The 23,453-nt window shown below is 40.5% G+C and overlaps 1 protein-coding gene across 2 annotated transcripts in view; it reads left to right on the forward strand.

The window, feature by feature from the left end:
- SYT9 (synaptotagmin 9) overlaps positions 1-23,453 on the forward strand; it is an 881,257-nt gene that overhangs the window by 705,891 nt on the left and 151,913 nt on the right. For both annotated transcript variants that reach the window (XM_086955878.1, XM_086955879.1), the window contains exon 5: positions 19,025-19,196. In XM_086955878.1, the coding sequence (XP_086812004.1) occupies positions 19,025-19,196 (172 nt within the window). The remainder of the gene's footprint in view (positions 1-19,024; positions 19,197-23,453) is intronic.

The following is a 23,453-nucleotide window of genomic DNA, read 5'->3' on the forward strand; positions in this document are numbered from 1 at the left end:
CTTAATCGAGGTGATTTATTCTTGCCAGCAAGCCTGCCGCCGCCATTACGCGTTTCGCCTTTACAAAGCTTGATCACATGGCGAGTTGCTGAGAGCCAATGCCGATCTTTTAAAGTGACAGTGCGCGCGCAATTTTTCAAATGGGTTCAACCAACATGAAAGAAATACTGCATTTCCATGTGCTAACATTAGTATACATTTTACAAAAATACAATGTCATATGTACAAGTGGCTTAATTAATAAAATATATAAATATATATTTACACATTTAAAAAACCACTATTCTTAATTACTGTATGAATACAAGTTAATCAGCGAGTGAACGGGATCCAATGGCTTATCCTATTGGATCACAAAATGTTACTATTCACATTGCTCATATCTCTTCCTAAATGTACAACGCACATTGCAGAGGAAATCAAGCCCCAGTGGGCAACAACCCTAGAAAAATTGCATACAAGTACTTTTTGCATAATCATATCATCGGCATCAAAGAAGTGCAAAGTTTAAATGCTTTTCTAAAGTGCTAGTGCTGAGTGCTAAACTAAAATGAAAATTCATTTAAAGAAAACAGGTTATGTTTTAAAAACATCTTTTTACAATCCCATGGTTTTGCGCCATGGGGTTGCCTCCCCTTACTTGAAAAAAGCTCTTTGGTCAGATTATGAGGAGACGACGGTGATTTGGGTGTTATATCAACATTAATCATTATATTAAAAACCAAGTACCCTTTAGGCCGCACAGTTATATTACATTCATAAGTTTTGAATCCATCTTATGTTATATGCTGTCGAGGAATGCATATACACGTGTCCCAATCTCCTACAAACAAGTGTACAGATCCTCTGTCGCATTAAGCCCCTGCGGTTGCTTGCTGTCTAACTCTAAGATGTATCTCGTCTCTAGGAGACGTAATTTTGCCTCCCGATTTCCTCCTCTCTTCATTGGCCATACTGCATCGATAACAAAATAAGATAGATGCACCGGATAAGAACTATGCTCCTGTTCGAAATGCCTAGCCACAGGGTAGGCTTGGTCTTTGTTAGAGATAGCTCTAATGTGCTGGTGCACACGCTTGTGGACCGGCAGGCGGGTGCTACCCACATACCTGAGTCCACAAGTGCACTCCAGCAGATAGACCGCATAGTCTGTCTTGCATGTGAGGCGTTTAGTGATATTTCTGGGTGTTCGTGAAAATGGGACAACATAATTGTTCTTGTTGACCCCATATTTACACGCCTTGCACTGTATGCACTTCTTGAATCCGCTTCCTAAGGCCTTCCACGTAGTTGACATTTGAGGTTCCAAGGTATTTTTGACCAAAGCATTGGCCATGGATTTAGATTTCCTGAACGTGAGGAGTGGTTTTTTCAATATTTTGTTGCCAATGACCGGATCCCCCAATATGAGGTTCCAGTTTTGATTGAATATCTTTCTTATGGCTAAGTGCTGGCGGCTATATGTGGCAATCATGCGTGGTCTGATAACATCCCCAGCCGGGGGTATTTCTGCCTCTCTTTTTCTAGGGACCAGGGCAGTTTCACGGGATATCAGTTGAGTCCTTTTCTGTGCAGACTCAACTAAAGATCTAGAATATCCCCTGGCAAGGAATCTACTTTTACTTGCCTCCTGAGCTAACTCGCATTCCTCATCACTGCTGCAGATGCGCCTGATACGCAACATTTCCCCATAGGGAATGCTGCGTATCAAGTGGCCAGGTTGGTGACTAGCCGCATGCAGGATGGTGTTGCCCGCTGTGGGCTTTCTGTATAATCTCGTTTGTATGCGGTTCTCAGCAATGTAGATTTCCATATCCAGATAATTAACAGTTTTAGCATGAATGCATGATGTAAAACATAGGCTCAACCCATTGACATTAAGCCTCTCAACAAATTGATTTGCTGCCTCCTCCGTCCCTTTTCAAACAAAAAATAAGTCATCTATATAGCGTAAATAGGTGACCACATGCTGTTCCATGGTTAGTCGCAGATCCCCCGCCAGGACCTGTTCCTCCCACAGCCCCATGTGCAAACATGCGTAACTGGGGGAGAAACAGGCCCCCATGGCGACACCTCTAATTTGTTGGTAAATTTGATTGTTAAACAAAAAGAAATTCTGCTCCAGACACATTTGAACCATAGATAACAGCATCCTGTTGTGCACCCCATAATATATGGGACGTTTGTTAAGGAAATGTTCGATTGCCTTGAGACCATCTCGGTGGGAAATTGAGGTATATAACGATGACACATCAAGGGTCATAAGCAAAAAGTCTGGACCCCATACCAACTGTTCTGTTTTGCGAATGAAATCCGTAGAATCTTGAACATAAGAGCCCAATCCTTTTACCCAATCCTGTAGGAAAAGGTCTATGTATTTTGATACATTTTCCAAGGAGCTATCTATTGCAGAGATTATAGGGCGCCCAGGGGGTTTGTTACAATCCTTGTGGACTTTGGGGATTAGATAAAACGAAGGAACCACCGGATGTTCTTTTTTCATGAAGCGGAATTCGTCCTCCGTGATGATTCCCCCACTTCTCCATGCTTGAAGTTTAGCTGTTTGGTCCCCCCATGTTGCTTTGAGGGTGGGCCAATTGCTTTTTCTATAGCATGCCAAATCATTGAGTTGTTTTTCAGCCTCCTCCAGGTATAGTTCACGAGGCCATAAAACAACATTTCCCCCTTTGTCCGCTTGGCGCACCAAAATTTTATTATCCGCACTCAATTTGTCAACCAATTGCATATAGCTCCAATTTCGTTTGGTGATTGCGTGACGTTTGCTATTGGTGGCAATATATAATTGTTTAAGCTCCTTTGTCACTAAGTCATGGTAAACGTCGATGTTATCATGGAGCATTATCGGTTGAAACGTTGACTTGGGTTTGAAAGATGTTAAACCCGCCGCTGCGTTTCCTCTCTCCAAATTGCCATCACCCCCTTCATTGCCAGTGGTTTCATTTTGTAGGGACCATATTGCATTCACGTCCTCTTGGTCCCCTACTGTCAGCAAGGTAGGGCTGTTAGTCTCGACAGGATTTTGTTTCTTAGATTGAAGACAATGAAATTTGTTCAATTTTAGCTTACGAATAAATCTGTAATATTACCTACTGGCGGTCGCCAGTAGGTATATATAGTTAGGATTTTTTCTCTATGGGATTTTTGAAAATTCTATGTCTAATAACTTTGGCGTTTGTGGACGGAATTGGCTGAAATTTTCAGGAAAATGGAACATTTTGTTTCTGAGCAGCCCCTGACAATTTGGGGGGGTTTCATCAAGGGGGGGCCGAGAAAAAAGGGGGTCCCAAAACGCGTTTTTCCCATGTTAATTTCCATAGGGCGGTTGGCCTCACTTTTAGCTCGAACGGCTGAATGGATTTGCACGAAACTTGGCAAAATTGTAGGGACTGTTAGCCCGATGTGCCTTTGCTAGGTCTCAATATATGTGCTCCAGTGGATTTTGAGTAATTTAGGTTCAAAAAAAGATATATATCTGGGCGGAGCCTAACCACACATCTGATCTGATTGGCTGTCAGCACTTCATCCTAGAAGTGTTGGCAGCCATCTTGGGACCAATATACATGATAGCACCTCATTAAAAAGCATTGTAGTTACTAGAGGGTTTTAGGACTTTAGTTACATTATAAATCATTTGTTGATGGTACCATACTCGTTTTAGGAATTGTGGTGGGTTCTAAGGTGATTTTACCATGTGAAAAAACCTTCTGCTGTGATATCATGAATATTGTTTGAAAGAAAACTAATATCTCATGATTTTCCCACAGTGGTTTGGAAGGGGATCTATAAGCTAAACTGAAAGCATATTTTCTGTAAATTCACATTATCTTTCTCAGTCATGTGAAAATGAAGTCTGACATTCTCAGTAAAACCTGTACATCCAACAAGGACAGAGACTGTCAGTTGATTCCTTTGTGCTCTACTGCAGCCTCCTAAAGTGTTCTAAAGAACAACTAGAGCGCTAACAGTCCTACGTATTACAAAGGTATAGCACACCTGGAGCCATCGTGATGGGAATAAAGTGGTAACTCTTAAAACATTTAATTTAAAAAGGAACAAAATGAGGGGGTATATTATGCAATAGAAGGTATTATTAGTGCTGCAGAAAGAAAAATTACGGCACATTTTGAGTGACTTTTCAAATCCTCTTCTATTTCATTAAAAAATTCTGACATGCAGTCTCCCAAAATGGCCACCAGAGACAAAAGAGCCCAAATGTAGCCCAAATATCACCCAGATGTAGCCCAAGTATAGCCCAATGACAGAATGTCCCAGAGTGTTCTAAAGAACAACTAGAGCGCTAACAGTCCTACTTATTACAAAGGTATGGCACACCTGAAGCCATCTTGATTGGAATAAAGTGGTAACTCTTAAAACATTTAATTTAAAAAGGAACAAAATGAGGGGGTATATTTTGCCATATGAATTATGATTAGTGCTGCAGAAAGAAAAATTAGGGCACATTTTGAGTGACTTCTCAAACCCTCTTCAATTTCATTAAAAAATTCTGACATACAGTCTCCCAAGATGGCCACCAGAGACAAAAGAGCCTAAATGTAGCCCAAATATCACCCAGATGTACCCCAAGTATAGCCCAATGACAGAATGTCCCAGTGTGTTCTAAAGAACAACTAGAGCGCTAACAGTCTTACTTATGACAAAAGTATGGCACACCAGAAGCCATCTTGATTGGAATGAAGTGGTAAGTCTGAAAACACTCAATTTAAAAAGGAACAACATGAGGGGGTTAATTTTGCCATAGAAAGTATGATTAGTGCTTCAGAAAGAAAAATTAGGGATCATTTTGAGTGACTTCTCAAATCCTCTTCTATTTCATTAAAAAAATTCTGACATGCAGACTGAAACATGCACTTTGAATACCATCAGCAGACGTCCCTGGTGAGCAGTAGCTTTACTACAGTGATCTAATGTGCAACTAGAGTGCTAACATTCAGAATTTATGGCAAATGTGTGACACATCTGAATGCCTTCTTGATGGAACCAAAGTAAACAAGCATTGAAAATGCAATAGATCTCGCCCTCGTTTAAGTTAAAGCCATTCTGTTTGTAATGAGGTGGCTTTTTAGCTTTGCTTTTATTAGTGTTTTTTCAACTTTCATGTAAATAACATGCATCTGTATGCATATAAGTATATGTATGCATGCATTTATGTTTGTATTTATATAGATATACAGATGATATATGTTTATATATGTATGTATATATATATATTCACTGAAAAAACCATAGGTTATAGACCATATATAGTTAGGAATTAGCATTTACAAAACCTTGAAAATTCACTGAAAAAACCATAGGTTATAGACCATATATAGTTAGGAATTAGCATTTACAAAACCTTGAAAATTCACTGAAAAACCATAGGTTATAGACCATATATAGTTAGGAATTCGCATTTACAAAACCTTATTTTACTCACACAAAACCATTGAAATTCCATATATAGTTAGTTGCACTAACTATATATCGCGCACCCGCAATCCACTGCTGATGATGTCACATATTACATCATTCATGACATGGTCAGTGACATCACTGATGACATCACTGATGACATCACTGATGACATCACTGATGACAACATCCAGTGACTGTATGTTTCTGTAAAGTTAAAATATGTCTTACATATTGAAGAATGAGTGGATGTATAAGTGTCTGGATGAAGGATTTAGTAGGTGCATGACTGACTGTATGAGTGAGTGATTAAATGTGTCTCACTGAGTGCATGGGTTAGTGACTAAACTGTCTTAATTTGTGCATCATTATGTCTGTTGTTCTGTAAACTGTTGCATGTGTTGATAAGTAGCTATATGAGTAACTATATGGGTTATTGATTGGTTGCCCAAGTATTTGTATGGGAGACTGAGTGTGTGTGTGGGTGGCTGGGAGGTGTATGACTCTGTGCATAGATGTGTGAGCAGTTGATTCACTAGATGTATGGTTTCAAAAGTGCATGTGGAAACAGCTGTATGGGCGGTTGACTGTGTGCATGAGTGTATTGGTGAGTGAATGAATATCTCAGTGCTACATGTCAAAGTAAATACATATGTAAAACACAGTACATGTGAGAGTTGACATATATAAATAACTGTGCATAAGAGCCAGTGGATGTGTGAGTGGCTGTATGGATCATTGTGAACTTGTATCAGGGATTGTATAAGAGAGTAAATATGTGTTAGTATATGTTTGAATAAGTAAAGTTTGTATAACTGTATAGTTGAGGAAATGGAGGTGTGATTGATTCTTTGCATGACTGACTAGGTGTGTGAGTAACTCCATGGATGAGTGACAGTCTGTGAGTGTCTGTTTACACTGATTGTATCTAAGGTTACATTAGAGTCTGAAGAGGTTCATCGTGTTATCACATGAATGATATCATCAGTGATGTGATCAGTAATGTCAAATGAGATGTCATCAGTGATGTCATCAGTGATGTCACTGACCATGTCATGAATGATGTAATATGTGACATCATCAGCAGTGGATTGCGGGTGCGCGATATATAGTTAGTGCAACTAACTATATATGGAATTTCAATGGTTTTGTGTGAGTAAAATAAGGTTTTGTAAATGCAAATTCCTAACTATATATGGTCTATAACCTATGGTTTTTTCAGTGAATATATATATATATTCATACGCAGCACATAAAGATTTAATTGTGTGATGGTGTAACTTGTGAAATTCCTTAATATAACAAAAGGTCTTACAGGTGTACAGCTATTAGAGACTTAAGTATGTAAATATTATTGACAAGATGGTGGAGTTCGGAGGCAATCAAGGCGGGTGCAACTTTGTAGAGCTCCATAGACAGACTGTCACTTCTTGGCCTGTCGGAGTGCATTTGGGGTTCATCATTCTACAGGTGGAATAGAGAAGCCAGTACAGGGATAGAAATGACTGACAATTTATTGGGGTCCTTTTTCATTGAACTAGTGCTGACGGCACAAGGGCCTCCAGCTGGACAAAGACCTATACATAGAGCAAGATTATCTCATGGGAGGCCCAAAGCATTGGGGAAACAATGAGAGATCTGATCCTTCTACTTAGCAAGGCTGAATGGCTAGCAGACTGAGTGGTGACATAGAGTGAACCTGCCAGACAGCCATCAGTTACTGTTGGCATAACTGTTGTCAACGTTTTCAATTAATACATTAAAAAGGTTGAGACATGAGTTTTGACATGATAGGGCTGGATTAATAAAGGTACAGGTAAAAGTACCAGTCACTGTTGAAATTCACATGATACATGAAATAGGAAACATTTAAGAACACCTACTTTACTGCTTAGCAGTGAGCAAAATATGAATACAAAATGAGATCACTGCAGTCGCAGGAGATAAGCGCGGTGGAGCAGGACTGGGCAGGGAGGAAGGGCGACAGACGACAGAATAGGTTTTATTTATTTAATTTTACCTATTTTGTCTGTTGACGTCCCCCTTTCCACACCGCCTCACCCTGCCCTGCCTCGCCCCTCTGCGCTTACCTGCTCCAGCCGCTGCTGCATCACTGTGGATTTCATAACAAATGAATATAATAACACGTTGAAAGAACGAATTCCTCATTCAGCAGCCTTGAGCAAAGGACCTTGAATTATACAGAGACCAGAACATCCAGGACATGGCTTCCTTTCAAGGAAAGCAAATGATTACATTCTTTTTTGCTAATAAGCAGAGACGATGGATGTGGCCATATTGAAAATGATTTTCTGAAAGGGAAAAGAACACAGAAAAGCATGCATGTGAAAAGGCTCGTTCATGGAAAATAAAAGTTCATTTCTTTTTGAATAAATGACAGTGCAAGCTGACTATGGCCTAGTCATGCCATCTAAAGCCGGATTATACTAACCTCAAGACATTTTAGTACCTTATTTTCTAATTTTTTAAAACAATCTCTCTCACAAACTTGGAATAGGCCAAGGTGGACATTATTTCCCATCTGCTTAAATTGAAGCAGGAGCCCTCGCTTTGCCCTCCTGATTAACAAAGGGTGGGTACCTCCTAGGACATCGAAGAGTCATAGACTCAAGCTCCTCCAGGGAAGGGGCTACAGCACTGGCCAGAAGGACATCCCGATTAGCAAGACACAGTGCCAGTCGCACCTGTTAATTCTCTTGTCCCGTACACTCCCTGATAACAAGACTACTCATCATGTGAAAATTCATGTTCAAGAAAGCCACAATATTGAGTCTCACACCTTGGGTATCTTTCATTCTACTCACTATTGAGATGGACTCTCCCATGAGAGACGGGCCAAGCTAGATCACCATTGTTTGAGACCAAGGCTGTTCCTTGACTCCTACCCTAATAGCCCTCCCTCCTACATGTCCCACGAATGCAAGGATCACCAAAAAGGGCCCGTAGCCAGAAACTTCCATGACCGACTCATCAGTTAAAAGGACACCCACTCCCACAGGGCTGGCCTCAGTTGCTTTGAAACTCCTCGCACTCAATACCATGCACAAAAGGAAAGTTAATTAGATACAATTTTCATTGTAGCCCAATAACCACAAAGACGTTTTGTGTTGGTGCCTGGGTGTGCTTATACTGCTATACTTTGCAGGACCCACTTGAGAGTGACATATCTATCAACAGCTTTATTATTCTGATCTACTATAGTCCAGTAATAGAATACAAGATTCTAGAAACCCTGATGAAGTCCATTTCAGGACAAAACGCGTTGACTGGGCTGGATTGCAAAGTATGAAGAACAAAAATATAAATATTTTGGATACAATAATGTGGCTACCACCTCGTAATGGACTGAAAGCAGAAATTCACTTGTTTACTGGACTCAAATGAAAATGTGATCTAGTTAACTTTTAGTAAACTCCTTGAAGTTATTGAGCATTCTCTTTTCTATATGGTTTTTAGTCTATGTTTGGTAGTTCCTGAGCAGTGGAATAGTAAGAGGTAGAGTAGAGCGCTAATTTGATACATTGAATCAGTGACTCTGATGCGGCCATTCAAGACCAACATTGCTCTCTTTCTTTAAAATTTCAAGGGCCTAAATTCACCAGTTACACCGCACCTCATTTGGCATTATCTTCTTCTGAAAGAGGCACACATACTTTTCTAGTAGGAAATGCCTCACCTCAAAAAAAGAACATTAGCGAATGCGCAACCAAATTTAGCCCAGCATTACTAGGTGTCACGACTCCCAAAACACCCGGAGTAGCTACATCATACGATACAAGCCTAGATAAGCCTCCCTTGCAAGTCACAAGAAATACAGAAGGCTGTTATATAAAAATAGTACTACCCTGGAGCACAACAACTGTGACTCTCCTGAATATCTGTCCACCTAACAAAGTCCAAGACTCTTTCCTCTATACACTCCTCTCAAACCAACTCTTAACTGCTATGGGTCATAACATGGAAGGGAAGGACTTCAATCTAGCATGGAATCCCATGCTCGACAGACAATCCAATGTCTAGCAGTGCATGGACACAATGTAAGCGCTCCTTAATTAAAGAGTTCGCTGAACTGGGTCTAATAGATGCCTGCCGTCACCTGGATCCTAATGAGGATTCCTTCCAATTACTGCCAAATTGACTACATCCTAATCATACAATTGCTGCTGCATGCCCTCAAAATGGTCTCTATGTCCAAATTCTATGTATCTGACCATGCTCACTCGAATCTGCCATGGAGGGACAACCTTGTCCCTAAAACAGGACCATGTTGATGATGCCTCAATTCCCAAATTCTGAGAGACACCATTGTCAGGCAGACCATACTTTCTGCTATCACACAATATTTCTCAAATAATGCTGAACAAGATGAGTTTTACACATGTTATGGGATGCATATAAAGTTACACTCTGCGGTGTCTTGATAGCCTTGGATATAGTCAGAGCCAGAGAGGTCTGCCATTTGGAGAACACACTCTCCTTGGAAATTCAAGAGTTCCAAATAGTGGACAAAACAAAACCTCAAGACCACTAAACGTAAAGTGGCCCTTCTAAGAGGTCAATTAAGAACACATAGGACCAATCACTCAGAAACAATGCTTTTCGCCATGGAAATGAAGTTTCATAATAGGGAAGACAAAGTAGGCTTTCTATTGGCCCGTACGCTAAGGCTCCGTCAAGCTAAAAAACTAATGCCACAGATCTGATGCTCACATGGTACAACACAAAAGGAGAAAAGTGGGAAATTGACACCTTCTAAGCTTTCTATCAAAAGCTACACGATTGAGTTGCTGAGGGGGAGGAAGAAATACAAGCGTACCCAGAACCCTGCAGTTTGCCCTAAATTTAACAACTACACTAGGGAAATATAGAGTCAGAGGTGCATCAGGCCCTCAAAATGCTCCTGAATGGTAAATCCCCAGGTGCTGACAGCCTACCACTTATATTCTACAATATGTTCTTCTCGGACTTGCAGGTCTACTTAGCACATTTGTTTAACTCCTTTGCACATAATACAAGCTTAAAACCCACACTGTGCAAGGTAGAAATAACTCTGATTCCTAAACCTCGGAAAGACCTGGTGGTCTGCACGTCTTAGAGCCCATCACTCTTTTGAATATGGATGAAAATTATATAAAATCCTGACTATGCTTCTTGACCACTTACTTCCAGGGTTGATAGACACTGTTCAAGTAGGTTTTATTCATGAACGGCAAGAAGCAGACAATATACTGCAGCTTACTCATCTCACAGAGAAATTTCACATATGGAACATATGGCCCTTCTGATTTGTCTAGACACTTAAAAAGTGCCTGGCCGGGTAAATTGGACCTTACAGCAACCAGTACTCATGAAAATGCAGGTAGGCCCGAGAATGACAGGCAAAATCATTGTGACATACACGTCTACAACAGCAGTAATCAGGTTTAACGGGCAAAACATGCCCACTGATCTGAATCACCATGGGGATTTGACAGGGTTGCCCATTCTACCATCTCCTGTTCGCATTGGTGGTAGAACCTTAGCAATAACCATACGACAGCCTGTCCCATTACATGTATCCTGTTCAGGGGCAGGGAGCATGAAATCAGTCTGTTTGCTGATTATATTTTCCATAACCTCACACACTCACCTGTCTACCTTGCAGCACTAATGCAGGCTCTAGACCGATTTGATGTAATATCAGGATTTAAGATAAACTAAGATAAATCAATGTTATGATTGACCCCTCCAGGCCACACAGGCCGTGAGAGTTCAGTCACCTTTTCAGTGGGCTACTGCATCGATAAGGTATCTCGGCCTCCAGATGAGCCCCCACGTAGAGGACTGTATGAGGATAAACTGGGCCTCATGTCTCAAAGGCATCCTGGAAGACCTTAGGCGATGGAAAACCCTATATTTATCAGTGCTAGGAAGGATCAACAGTATAAAAAAGACATTCTACCCCCATTCCTCTACCTCTTCCTGTCACTCTCGACACCCAGCCCCACGAAGGACATTGCCAGTCTGAAAATTAAAATACATTATTTTGTGTGGAATGGAAAACACCTGCATATATCACCAAAATCCTCATGCTCCCTAGGGACAAAGGTGGCCTTGAATGCCCAAACCTCCTTGATTAGCATTGGTTTGCCCACCTACAGTTTATTTCTAAATTGTCTCTGAAAGAGAGTGAACTACACTGGTTCCACATGCATCAGGCAGTTCGCTTGCCGGCCCTTGTGAGACCTTGCTTAGCGCTTCTGACCGGCACAGCCAAAGAGTGTTCATGCTGCCACACCCACAAGAACTGTCCTTGATATATGGGACTACCTGACTACTAACACACCACCTTTCCATCTCCGAACACACCCATCACACAAAACCCTATGTTCACACGGCCCTGTACCCTAAATCTTTCCCCAGCTGGGCTAGAACACTGCATGACCTATTCCAGGGCAGCAGTATCAGGCCGTTCAAACAGTGCAAATGGGAGTATCATGTTCCAGACTTCAATATTATCAGCTCAGATATTGGTCTCTGCACTCTATCAATGCTCAAGTGTCAATTTGCAAACAAATGCCTTTTGAAGTCAGGATACATACCTACTCTGGCACGAAGGGCTTAATCTCCAGAACCTGTCCGGTCTTACAGGCCTCAAAACCCCAGACCCCACACTCCTACCAAACCCACTGGGAAAGGGACGTCCAGTAACCTATATTGACCAAGGACTGGGGACGACTCTGGCACAATATATCTAGATCCTTCAGGGTAAGCCCCCAAAGCGAGTCACTTATATTATCATCCACCAATAGTATCTTACTGCAATCCACCTGCATAAATGTTTCCCAAGGTCTCGACGAGAAGTTGGAGCTGTGCATAGGCGAGGGAACATTCTTGCACATCTGGTGGGAATGCACACTTACACAGACATTCTGGAAAGAGATACATGGTCATATTAAATACAGTTTAGCAGAACCAATCATGACCCTCCTAGGAATCATGCCATTACGAAAGGAATAACCGGGGCAGACAAAAAGCTTAAACCGTGCTTGACCTAAGGGCTAAAAAACGTATTACACTCTTCTAGAAAAAAAGAGTCTCAGCCTATAGCACTCTAATTTAAAAAAATTGAAAGTACCTGCCATAGAAAGAATTACGCACAATTTATCATACTCAGACTGAAAACTCCCACGTGTGTGGCAGCCCCTTTTGGACCACATGATGAGTCTAGAATTGTGTTGCTTCATGCAGCAATGGTTATGCACCATGCAGCTCTTCTACTGAGGTCATGAAGCTTAAACACTCTGCACACCTTCAGATCGCTATATACATCTAATAGAGGCAGAAGTGGGTTCTCCCCCCAGGGTACTGGAGATATAACAGTGAATAACCGACATCTATGATTCCCCTTGCTGTCATATGTTTCCTGCATGGCCCATTGAAGATTTATCTGTAAGACTAATTGTGCACCCTGTAGTCCACATTTACCTTCGCATATGTTACTATATAAACACGTTTTGCTTTTGTGCCACATTGTACTTTCACACGGAGCCTGCATATGTTTTTGCATTCTGTTCTTTTCCTGGGATTTAGTCTGAACACCATAGACAAGGTCCAACAACAATGTCCTTTGTTATTCCTTTTACCCAGGCACTAGCTCCTAGACATAACATAGGAATGCAGCTTACGTGCACACATGTCTTATCATATAAATGAGCACCTGACAAAAAACACGCACATGGAACGAGAGTTCTGCGACAAGATTGCTGCATCGGCTGAAAGATAGAGCGTCCATTAGTGTATGCCAAGGTACAGGGCTGTGGTAATGAAGGACAAGGCATTGCAGGATTATTAGTTAACCATTTATTATGTGTGTATGTTGATATCGTGTCGCGCCACCAGCCGCTCCTTTTCCTTCAGCGGCCACCAACCGTTCTAACCCTGAACCGCTCCTTGAACATTGAACACACAAGCCTGTGTTCCATGCTCGACACGTGGCACGCTGAAGTGGAATACTACAAGGGTCTACCAATATTTTCAGAGATCTTTGACATACAATCATTTAGCTTCATTAGCAAGGGAGAGGGTTAAGGTTAATCTGTCCTATAAGATGGCATGAATTTTATCATTGAAGGATTAATAATCATGCTAACAGTATTTTTAGTATGAATTTGTTTCCTAATTGTGGCGAAAATTCTGCATTTCAGAGCAAAATAGTTTAAATAAATATTCTAAACAGCCTTTGTGTCTCCTTGGTATCTTACTGTGGATAAGTATGAGAGAGCAAAAGGGTGTTTTCTGGTACAGTGATCCCTGAGAAAGTCGAGGGAGTTGTTTTCTGGAGTGCCAACCCACTTCTTTCTCTGGTAAGGTTAGGAGGGCAAGTGAGGCACTATAGCTAGTCGGACACCGACCCATAGGCACTGAGGTGGATTGATGTCTCAGTCCCTACATACTGATGTTATATTGTTCTAGGCATAGTACTGTTCAAAAGAGCAGAATCCCTGCAACATTTGACAGACCCAAATTCCCTCCCTGCAATACAGCACCAGACTGTGATTCGCCCAAACCTGCTGGCTGCTTCAAACAGCAGCCTCACTGGCCATAACGGCTGCCCACCCAATCACCCACCACTGCATTACACATGCAAGGAACCTACTCCACTCCATTTTCCTCCCAAGCACTCCCTCTAAGTTTCAATTTTACCTGTTGGGGTGCCCCCCAGTTGGCTACTCATGCAAGGCCAGAGGTGACATAACCATGTATTCCTTTTTTTGTGCTTGTACTCGCTGCCAGTAATGGTGGGCAACAGCCTCAGTTGACAGACAGGACTTCTTTTTAAAAAACATGAGAAGAAAACATTCAGGGGAGAATGAAGGAGATGACAATTCTTTCTGTGAGGTACTGAGAGGCCAGAGAGAGGTGGTGGAGGTGGTGGGGGCACTGAACACAACATCAATGAGACTAGCTAAGGTGAAGAATTTCATGTCATTCAGGTAGGTGAGGCTAGGAGAAAAAAGAGGCAAAAGTGTCATAGATAGAAGGTATTTTGACAGCTGTGGAGATAAGAATGCAAGTAACAAAGGGCAGCCTGGAGACACTAAGGGTGTTTCTACTGTATAATGTGGAATTTAAGATAACACTGTGACAACACTGGATGTGCTAGGGAATATACAGAACGCTCCCTAAATATACCAAATAGACCCAATAGATGAGTAGAAATATGTACGGTAAAGATTCCAATCGAGAGTATATGTAGGCGGAGAAGAGGAGGTGCATAAATAGTTCACATGAATACCTACTGGAAGAGAAATTGAGTCAAAAATGAGATATAAGTTCAAGTTGACCATATGAAACAAGTACGTGCAATTGGAAATGAAAGATAAGATAGGGTCTAGATCGACCGCAAAGGAAGAAAGTGGACCTCAAAGTTAAGAGAAATCAGAAACATTATAGGGGTGCAAAGGTAGGAGAAAAGATAGACAAACATGTAATGGGCAAAGGGCGCTTTGACAGCTTTGGAGGCAAGAATGAGGGTAGCAAAGGGCAGACTGGTAACATTTAAGGTCATGTTGGAAGATGGTTTATTAGTAGGTGCAGGTTGATACCTTCACTTAATAATAATACCATAATCATAAATAGATTCTAGTCAAGTTCTCAATAAATTAGTCCTTGCTCTACCCTTGTTAGCTTGGTTGTGAGTAGGCAGGCTTAATTTAGGAGACAGGTGTGTGAAGCATTTAAAAACACCAATACATTAAATAAGTAAGAGACAGCACACAATAACAATCCAACACCAATTTATAAAACTTTGGAAACGTTTTATAATTAAAATGACACCACAGTGATAAAAATCCTTTGTAGGGAACCTGAGATATTCATTTTTAAGGCTAAAATACTTTCTTAGAAACCAAAATGAAGAAAATCTCTCCTGGAGCTTCAGGTATGGCTAACGTAACCACCAGGTGTGGCTAACCTTCCCAAACTCTCTTCCATCAGCCCCTTGCAAAGTAGGACTGGATTTTAAAATGACAGCAGGCAACAGAACAGTGCACAATTAAGTACATTAAATCCGCTGGGTCTCTAAACCTACATGCCCTACCATATATATTAGGGGCTTACTGGTAGGTTGTCATACCATTTGTAATTACACCTAATTACTATATACCTTTCAAACAGAACACTGGCCCTAGGCCTGGATAGCAGTGCCCAGGGCACAATCAGAGTTAGCAACCACCAGTATAAGTCAAACAATGGGTGTGATTAGGCCAAGAAGAAGTACTTGCTCACAGTGTACTTATGGTATACCATGGAATTTAAGATAATGCTGTGCCAACCATTGAAGTGCATGAAAATATACAGCACACTCCCTAAGTAAATGAGGACTATGAAATCAAATAGTCAGAAATTGGAAGATGCCTTTATGGGAGTAATGAAACAGAGCAACTAGATGAGTGGAAGAAAATATTACCAAGAGTCCAATCAAGAGTATGTTTATGTAGAGAAGTTGAGAGTAGGAATGAAAGAATCCATGAGAATATCTAGCGGAAGTGAAATAGAGTCAATAAGTTAAAATTGTCCAAAAGAAACAAATGTGTGGTATTGGAAATGCAAGATACGTTAGAGTCAAGATGTACGAAAAAGGGAGTGTAAATAGAAGAGATAGCTAGAAAAGTTATAGGGAGAGGCCTAGAGAATGCAATCAAGTGACAGAGAATGAGATCGTAGGAAAACAAGTGAAATAAGTAGGGGGATCCCATCTAGGATGGTAGAGGACACCAACTCACCCCCTGGAGGTGAAAGACTTAGGGGCAGATGTATCAAGATACCATTTTGCACTTCTCAAATAGCGATTGTTAAGGAATCGCTATTTGAGAAGTGCAAAATGGTATGTATGTAGAATTTCGCTATTTATTAGCGATTCCTTAGAATTCCTTAATTGCGATTAGCAAATTGCTAATCGCAATTAAGGAATAATTTCCCATTCATTTCTATGGGCCAGGAGGCCCATAGGAATGAATGTAAAATTATACTCAATTTGCGATTAGCAATTAGCTAATCGCAAATTGAGAATAATTTCAAGGGTGCAAGGGTGTCTTAAGGACACCCTGCTGCACCCCTGAATTTGATATGTGTACGCATATGGCGCACATACATGCCCTAAGGGCATGTATGAGCGTCATATGGCACCTTTAGAATTTAAAAAAAGTGCTTTTTGAAAAGAATTCGCAAGTTACCACCAACTACAAGTTGATGGTAATTTGCGAATTCTTAGTCAAAAATCGCAACACTGAAATGCTTGATACATTTCAAATCTTAAATCGCTATTTGCTATTTCTTAAAAGCCTCGCAATATTAAGGAATCGCTAAATTAGCGATTCCTTAATATTGCGAGGCTTTTTGCATGATACATTCCAAAACCCGTTTTTTTTGTCGCAAACGCTGCTATTTTCCGAATCGCAGCGTTTGCGACAAAAAAAACGGATGATACATCTGCCCCTTAGTGAATTAGAAAAATACAAAGCAGAAGTATTTTTTGCAGTTGACATAGGTGTATCATGAAAATAATAAAGTTTTAGTGATGCATAAGAAATGCAGATTCAAGGAAAGAACAGTGTCAAGAACAGTAACATACTTATACCAAAGAACTCTAACAGTTCAACCACCAAGTGTGAATGAGAAGTGCTGGAAATGGGAGATAAGTTGGAAAAATAAACTGGCATATTACCAAAGGCCATTATCGCCGCCTTAGCGGGACTTTTTCGCGCTAAAGCGGCGATACTTTTATCGCCCTATTACCTAGCTGTCGCTAACACCAGTTAGCGACAGCTAGTAGGAGATAGCGATCATCTTGGGGCCCACTTTGCATGTCAGCGATATTTATCGCTAATGACATGCAAAGTCGGCGTTCCAAGATGTTAGCGACTGGAAACAGTCGCTAACATCGCTATCTCCTATTACCAACTTTTGGAGATATTCGCGCTAAGCGCGAATATCTCCAAAAGTTAACGCCTGGCCAGAGCAGTTCTTGCCATGTTATCCAATGGAAGGTGGATAACATGGCTAAGAGCATTGTCACGATCATGCATGAATATCGCTGATTTTTCAGCGATATTCATGCATTTCGCAGGATTTTTACCGCTTTTGAGATACACCTTGATAATATCAAGGTATCTCAGCGGTAAAAATCGTCGGAGCGCGGCGATATAATTTTAGCCGCTAACCATGCATAGCGATAATTAGCGCTATTGCTTGGTAATATGCCCCCTAGTTTTAAGTATTAGAAGTGTGAGAATTAAGGCTCCCGGCACTTCATCTGACACTAACAGGAATATAATATTTCACAATACAGAGAAAAATACGAGGAGTTACATATTTCACAATCTTATCCAGCATTTCATAGAGTGACGAACCCAAATGAGATTGCAAAATGATGATATAAAATAGTATTATACCAGAAGCAATGGCAATGTTTCTTGCTTTTCCGTGCCGTCGAGCATACCATGGTAGACTATGTTTGAGGGAACTCTTCTGTTTTGAGAATTGTATTAGTTCCATTTGGGCTTACTCTGTATTATTTTATGAAGGGGCATGTACTTTATTGGCCACCACACTCATATGAGTCAGAGTTCTTTGGTGAAATGTGCTAGTCTGAGTTCCCATTTAAATTATTTTCGGGTTCAAAGTCATCTCTGTCTCACATTGAACACTTTTTTTTTACAAATATACAGATCAGTTTCTGTTTCATTAAAGCAATTTGTTTATTCATTTTTTTAATATATATTTTGTTGACGAGTTTCTAGAAGCCTCCGAATTTCGTCAGCAAGATATTCTGTTGTTAGTGGGTGAAAAATGTACATAACCGATCATAGTGTTACGTATATTTTATGAATCCATAATTTGGGGATAATATTCTTGTGAAACAACGTTTTCCTCTGCAAAATTAACTCTTTGATGTGTTAGTTTTTTAAGGACTGTAAGGTCCCTTTATTTTTTGCAAAATATGTTTTACTGTACATCATTCGTATAGAAAAACTTTAATTAAAGTAAACATTGACTGTATGTGTTAGGGAGTTGAAGAGGTTTGTTGTTGATTGGTGCCCCTGTTCAAAGCCACCCCTATAGAGGACTTTGGGGCATATTATCAAAAACTGCGCTAAAACGGCGATAATGGGCCTGAAAATATGTCCTTGCGAATTCCCATTGTAGCCCAGGTTCTGGTGTTAACCTGGGCTGCTATGGGAATTCACAAGGGCATATTATCAAGCCCATTATCGCCGTTTTATCAGCAGTTTCCTGCTGCTAAAACAGCGATAATTTTATCGCAGTTCTTGATAATATGCCCCTTTATTCCTTGTAACATAACATAACGTACGTAAAGTAACCTAACGTAATTTGTTTGAGGCTTTATAGTGTGGTTCATATTGTTCAATCATGTCTGATGAACAATGTCTATTTGCTTTTAGTATGTTTTGATATATATACTTAATTGTATTGCTGGTCCTTTGTATTTTGTCATTATCCAAATAAAGCGTTCAAACGTAAAAAAAATGTCTATTTGAGTAACTAAACTACTTTGATGGCTTTACAGATCCGTACGTGAAAGTATCTTTAATGTGTGACGGGAGACGGCTGAAGAAAAGGAAAACATCTACGAAAAGGAACACCCTCAACCCTGTTTACAATGAAGCCATAGTGTTTGACGTCCCTCCAGAAAACATTGACCAAATCAGCTTGTCGATAGCAGTGATGGATTATGATCGGTGAGAGTCCTCTAAATGTCACACAATGCACTGTGAAAAGCGCCCATCATGGGAAGATAGTTCATTTCTGTTTTATTACTACAAGACGGTTTTAAGTTTCTTAAGCCTGGCTTTACTATGTAGAACAGTAACGTGCATTTCGGAAATTTACGTTTAGAAATGTATTTAAGGCAGTTCCACACCTATAAACATGCACACAATCGTGCCTTGGTAGATGATTTCGTATTGCTACTTAGAGGGACGGGACAGGACAGGACAGCCAGAACACATCACACGTACTACCAGCCCTAACAGGAGTTACATTTTTATAAACACCCCACGGACTCCTTATCCTATATATTATATACACATAAGATTATGAAAATATGTGTTTTGTCTATTAATAATCCATAATGAAATCAAGTTTTCTTTGGGGGTCTAGCCTGCATATATAAATGTAACTAGATGTTTGTAGCTGCATATATCATATCGATTCACTGGGTGGAGGTAGCCACTTTCGGATTTTATTTGGTGAAGATGTTGGAAGTCCCTACAACGATGAAACCCAATACCCCCTTCATGGCGATCAATTAATAGTGTTCTGGTCAGGGCTCATTAAGCTCCATGCTGTCAGGTGTCCTTTGCCCCTGGAGGGTAGGAATGGGGGATGGGCCATGAGCATGAACGGCTATAGGGCCCACACTCATGAGTGAGAGAGTTTCTGCAAATCCTGTCAGGGTATCTTGCCCAAGACTTCATTTATTTAACTTAATATGTTCGAAAATGTGAATTGCTCTTACACTTTGTTAATCACAAACTGCAAAGTGTTTGGGTGTGTGTGTGTGTGTGTGTGTGTATTTGAGTATGTGATCTCTAGCAATGATCTAATCCTGTGATCGGATGCAATGTTGTGCTCATTTATCAAATTGGAAATGTATTTGTTTAGCCCATTGTTCTTGTAGTTCTACAAGGTGCATTATTGCCGCTATTTCGTATTTGAATTCAATTATGCAAGGTGCTATTCCGGATTGCCTTAAATCAGGTCAAGACACCCAGATCATAAAGAAACCAAATGCTGATCCCTCGTACCTTCGTAACTTTCCCCCAATCAGCAACATCCCCACCTTAGCAAAACTCCTGGAGACCACTTCCAGCACCTAGACCAATGCCAATCTTGTTTTCGCCCTGGTCATAGTACGGAGTCTGCGATAACACAAATAGCGGATGATGCACTTAGAATGTTGGATCATAATGAAGCATGCCTATTGATCCTTCTTGACCTCTCGTCAGCATTTGATACTGTCAAACACGATCACCTAATTGACCTCCTGGAAATTAGGATGGGGCTCTCTGGGCCGGTTTTAAATTGGTTCTCTTCGTTCCTTCACAACTGATCCCAAAGCTTCAAGGTGAACCACTCCTTGTCGCATCCTGCACCGGTTACCTTGGGGGTTTCCCAAGGTTAAGCACTGTCCCCCATGCTCTTTAACCTGTTCATGGAGCCTTTGACCGAAATTCGATAATCATCCAGCATTCATTATCATATGAACGTGGATGATACCCAACTATACTTGAAAATCGCCTCCCCTGAAGACATTCAGTCACTCGATTCAGACCTGCTGAAAACACAAATTTGGCTGACAGGTAATCACCTGAAGATGAATGCACTTAAAAGAGACTTCTTACTGATCTCACCCCACAATCAATCCCCTGTCATGGAGCAATGGCTGAATCAGCTGACTGCTCTTAACTGTAGACCGCACCTTGTGGACTCGGCCTCTTCTCTGGGTATCATTCTGGACAAAAGCCTGAACATGCAGAAGCACATCAGTTCCCTCACTAAAGGAGCAAACTTCCAACTCAGCCTACTCAGGAAAATCAAACCCTTTCTCCCTGTTCATGACCTAAAGGTTGCAGTACAAGCATTAGTGATTTCTAAGCAGGACTATGGTAGTGCAACACTCTGCGGCTATGGACGGCTCCTCTTAGGCTTCTCTTAGGACTTCCCTATACTCAGCTGCTAGATTCTTAGCTGGCACAAAAAAATTCCACATCTCTCTAGACTTGAGGGACTTGAATTGGCTTCCATATGAAGGTTGGATACAGTTAAAATTGCATGTATCGATCACAAGGCCATCCACTTTAAGACCCCACTGTACCTTGCTCGGAAACTGGAGCTCTCCTGTGGTTCTAGAGCCTCCAGAAATGCCAGCACCCTTTTGCTAAAACCACAAAAAATCAAGAAGAAATGGACCTATAACCGAACCTTCTCTTGAATGGCTCCAAGGATCTGGAACTCCCTTCCTCCCGAAGTCAGGGTCAACCACTCCACGGTCTTCTTCAAAAAAAAAGTCACAGGACTCTTGATGATGAAATTTCTTCCTTAGCATGGCTCCTTCATTTGGTTCTGGGTCCATACCCATTGACTCTGGCCCAGCCACCTGGTTCACAAGTTTCTTGGTCAATTCTAGACTGTGACCTTGTCACGCTGTTGATTCCGTTGTGTCTGTTTTTCCCTTCAGGATAATGTTTGTCAATTAGACTTTGATTTTGTTGTCTTGTTTATTCTATTTTGTTTTGCTTATAGCCTTCGAGATGCATAATCTGTAAAACGCTCTGATACATTCGGTGGTCATGTTTGCGCTATATAAAACTTTCAAAATAAATAAATAAATATATGGATGATGTATCTATTATACCAGTTCAAGACGATGTCCCTTCCACAGTAGAGTTCCACAGTACAGGGGACAGTTTTTATATTCTGTACGTTTTAGTGGAGCCTTTTCAGCACTGTTAGTCACGCAATTACTACCACTCTCGTCTCATGTTGAACTTTCTCAATAACACAAATTCACACCTTTATACCAGGAAGAGCAAAGAGGATGATTCATCTCAAACATCTAAAGTGCACTCCATTCAGCATGGATTGTCACACAAACACTGCTACCTCATTCTCAAATTCCTTTTCCCCATAACCATGTAAGAAAGAAAATTCACACCTTTATAACCGAACCAGCAAAATGGTTTATTCATCTCAAACATAGAACGTCATAAAGTACATACTTCAGTATTCACCTCAACCGTGCTAAAAATGTGCCTTTGCCTTTATGTTTTATTCCCCTCATTGAATATAGCAGGTCTCTGCTTTAGACAAGTTTAAGACAAAGAAAATACATGAAAAAGTAAAATGCCAGTAAATCAATATTTTGATTGGAATTTGTGGATAACAGTATTTCTTGAATTATAACAGCAGCTGAATGTTAAGACACGTTTAAATAAAGCAGCCCGGTGAGGTGTTCTGCTTATGAGAACACTTCAGTCACATTTAAAAGCGAGATCATGTTGGCATTCTGAAGAGTTCATAACGCTTGTCTTTAAAAGCTTAGCCAGAAAGTACATGGCGATTTTATTGGTTAAGAGATAGTCGATTCGGATTGACCGCCAGTCACTCAAAAAAAATTAAATTGGTGAAATCAGGATATATATACTTCTCAACCAAACGTTTTTATGCAGTGGCATCTATTTTCACACCTGTCTTACTGATGGACCAGTGATCAGCTGTGCTATTTTCTCTACAAAGACAGAAGTATTCCAACAAGTATTCCAATATTAACATTCATTGGCATGGTCAATAGGTCTAGATTAAAATGCAAACAGTGCCTTTGCCTGTCTTTGTTTGCATATGCTAATAGCCATGCCATTATTTAACATAAAGGTCTTGATATGCATTTCTATGAAATTACAGAAATTATAAAAAAGAGGAAGAGGTGTAAGTGATAAGATACATGAATTGTCACCAGATGCATTTGTAATGGTTTAAGTAATTTTGTTTATGGTTCAGGGCAGCAAGGGAGAATATCTTGGATTAAGTTCCTACATATCTACCATACTCAAACATAAACAAACAACATATCCCTGTGCATATAAACATTTAATTTGTTTATATATATCTATCTAGATATGTGAATTTATTGATATAAATATGTGTAATAATATGTGCTTATGTATCTAGATATTCATTATTTAACTCCCATTGTAAAAACTTTGACTCTCTCAAATGAACTACCTTATATTTTAACCTATACCTCTCCCAATATATCCTCTACCTCCACTCTGACGCATCCCAAATCTCATTTCACTACTTTGATCTCCAAAATACCCTTTTCTAGACTCTTCCCTCCTCTATCCCTCTTGGCTCACCCCAAACCGTATTTAATACTATGATCTCCAAAACAACCCTCCTAATTTCGTCCCTCACCTATCCTTCCTTTGACTCAT

The sequence above is a fragment of the Lissotriton vulgaris genome, chromosome 2_1 (assembly GCF_964263255.1).
Source record: "Lissotriton vulgaris chromosome 2_1, aLisVul1.2, whole genome shotgun sequence".
NCBI classification, from domain to species: domain Eukaryota; kingdom Metazoa; phylum Chordata; class Amphibia; order Caudata; family Salamandridae; genus Lissotriton; species Lissotriton vulgaris.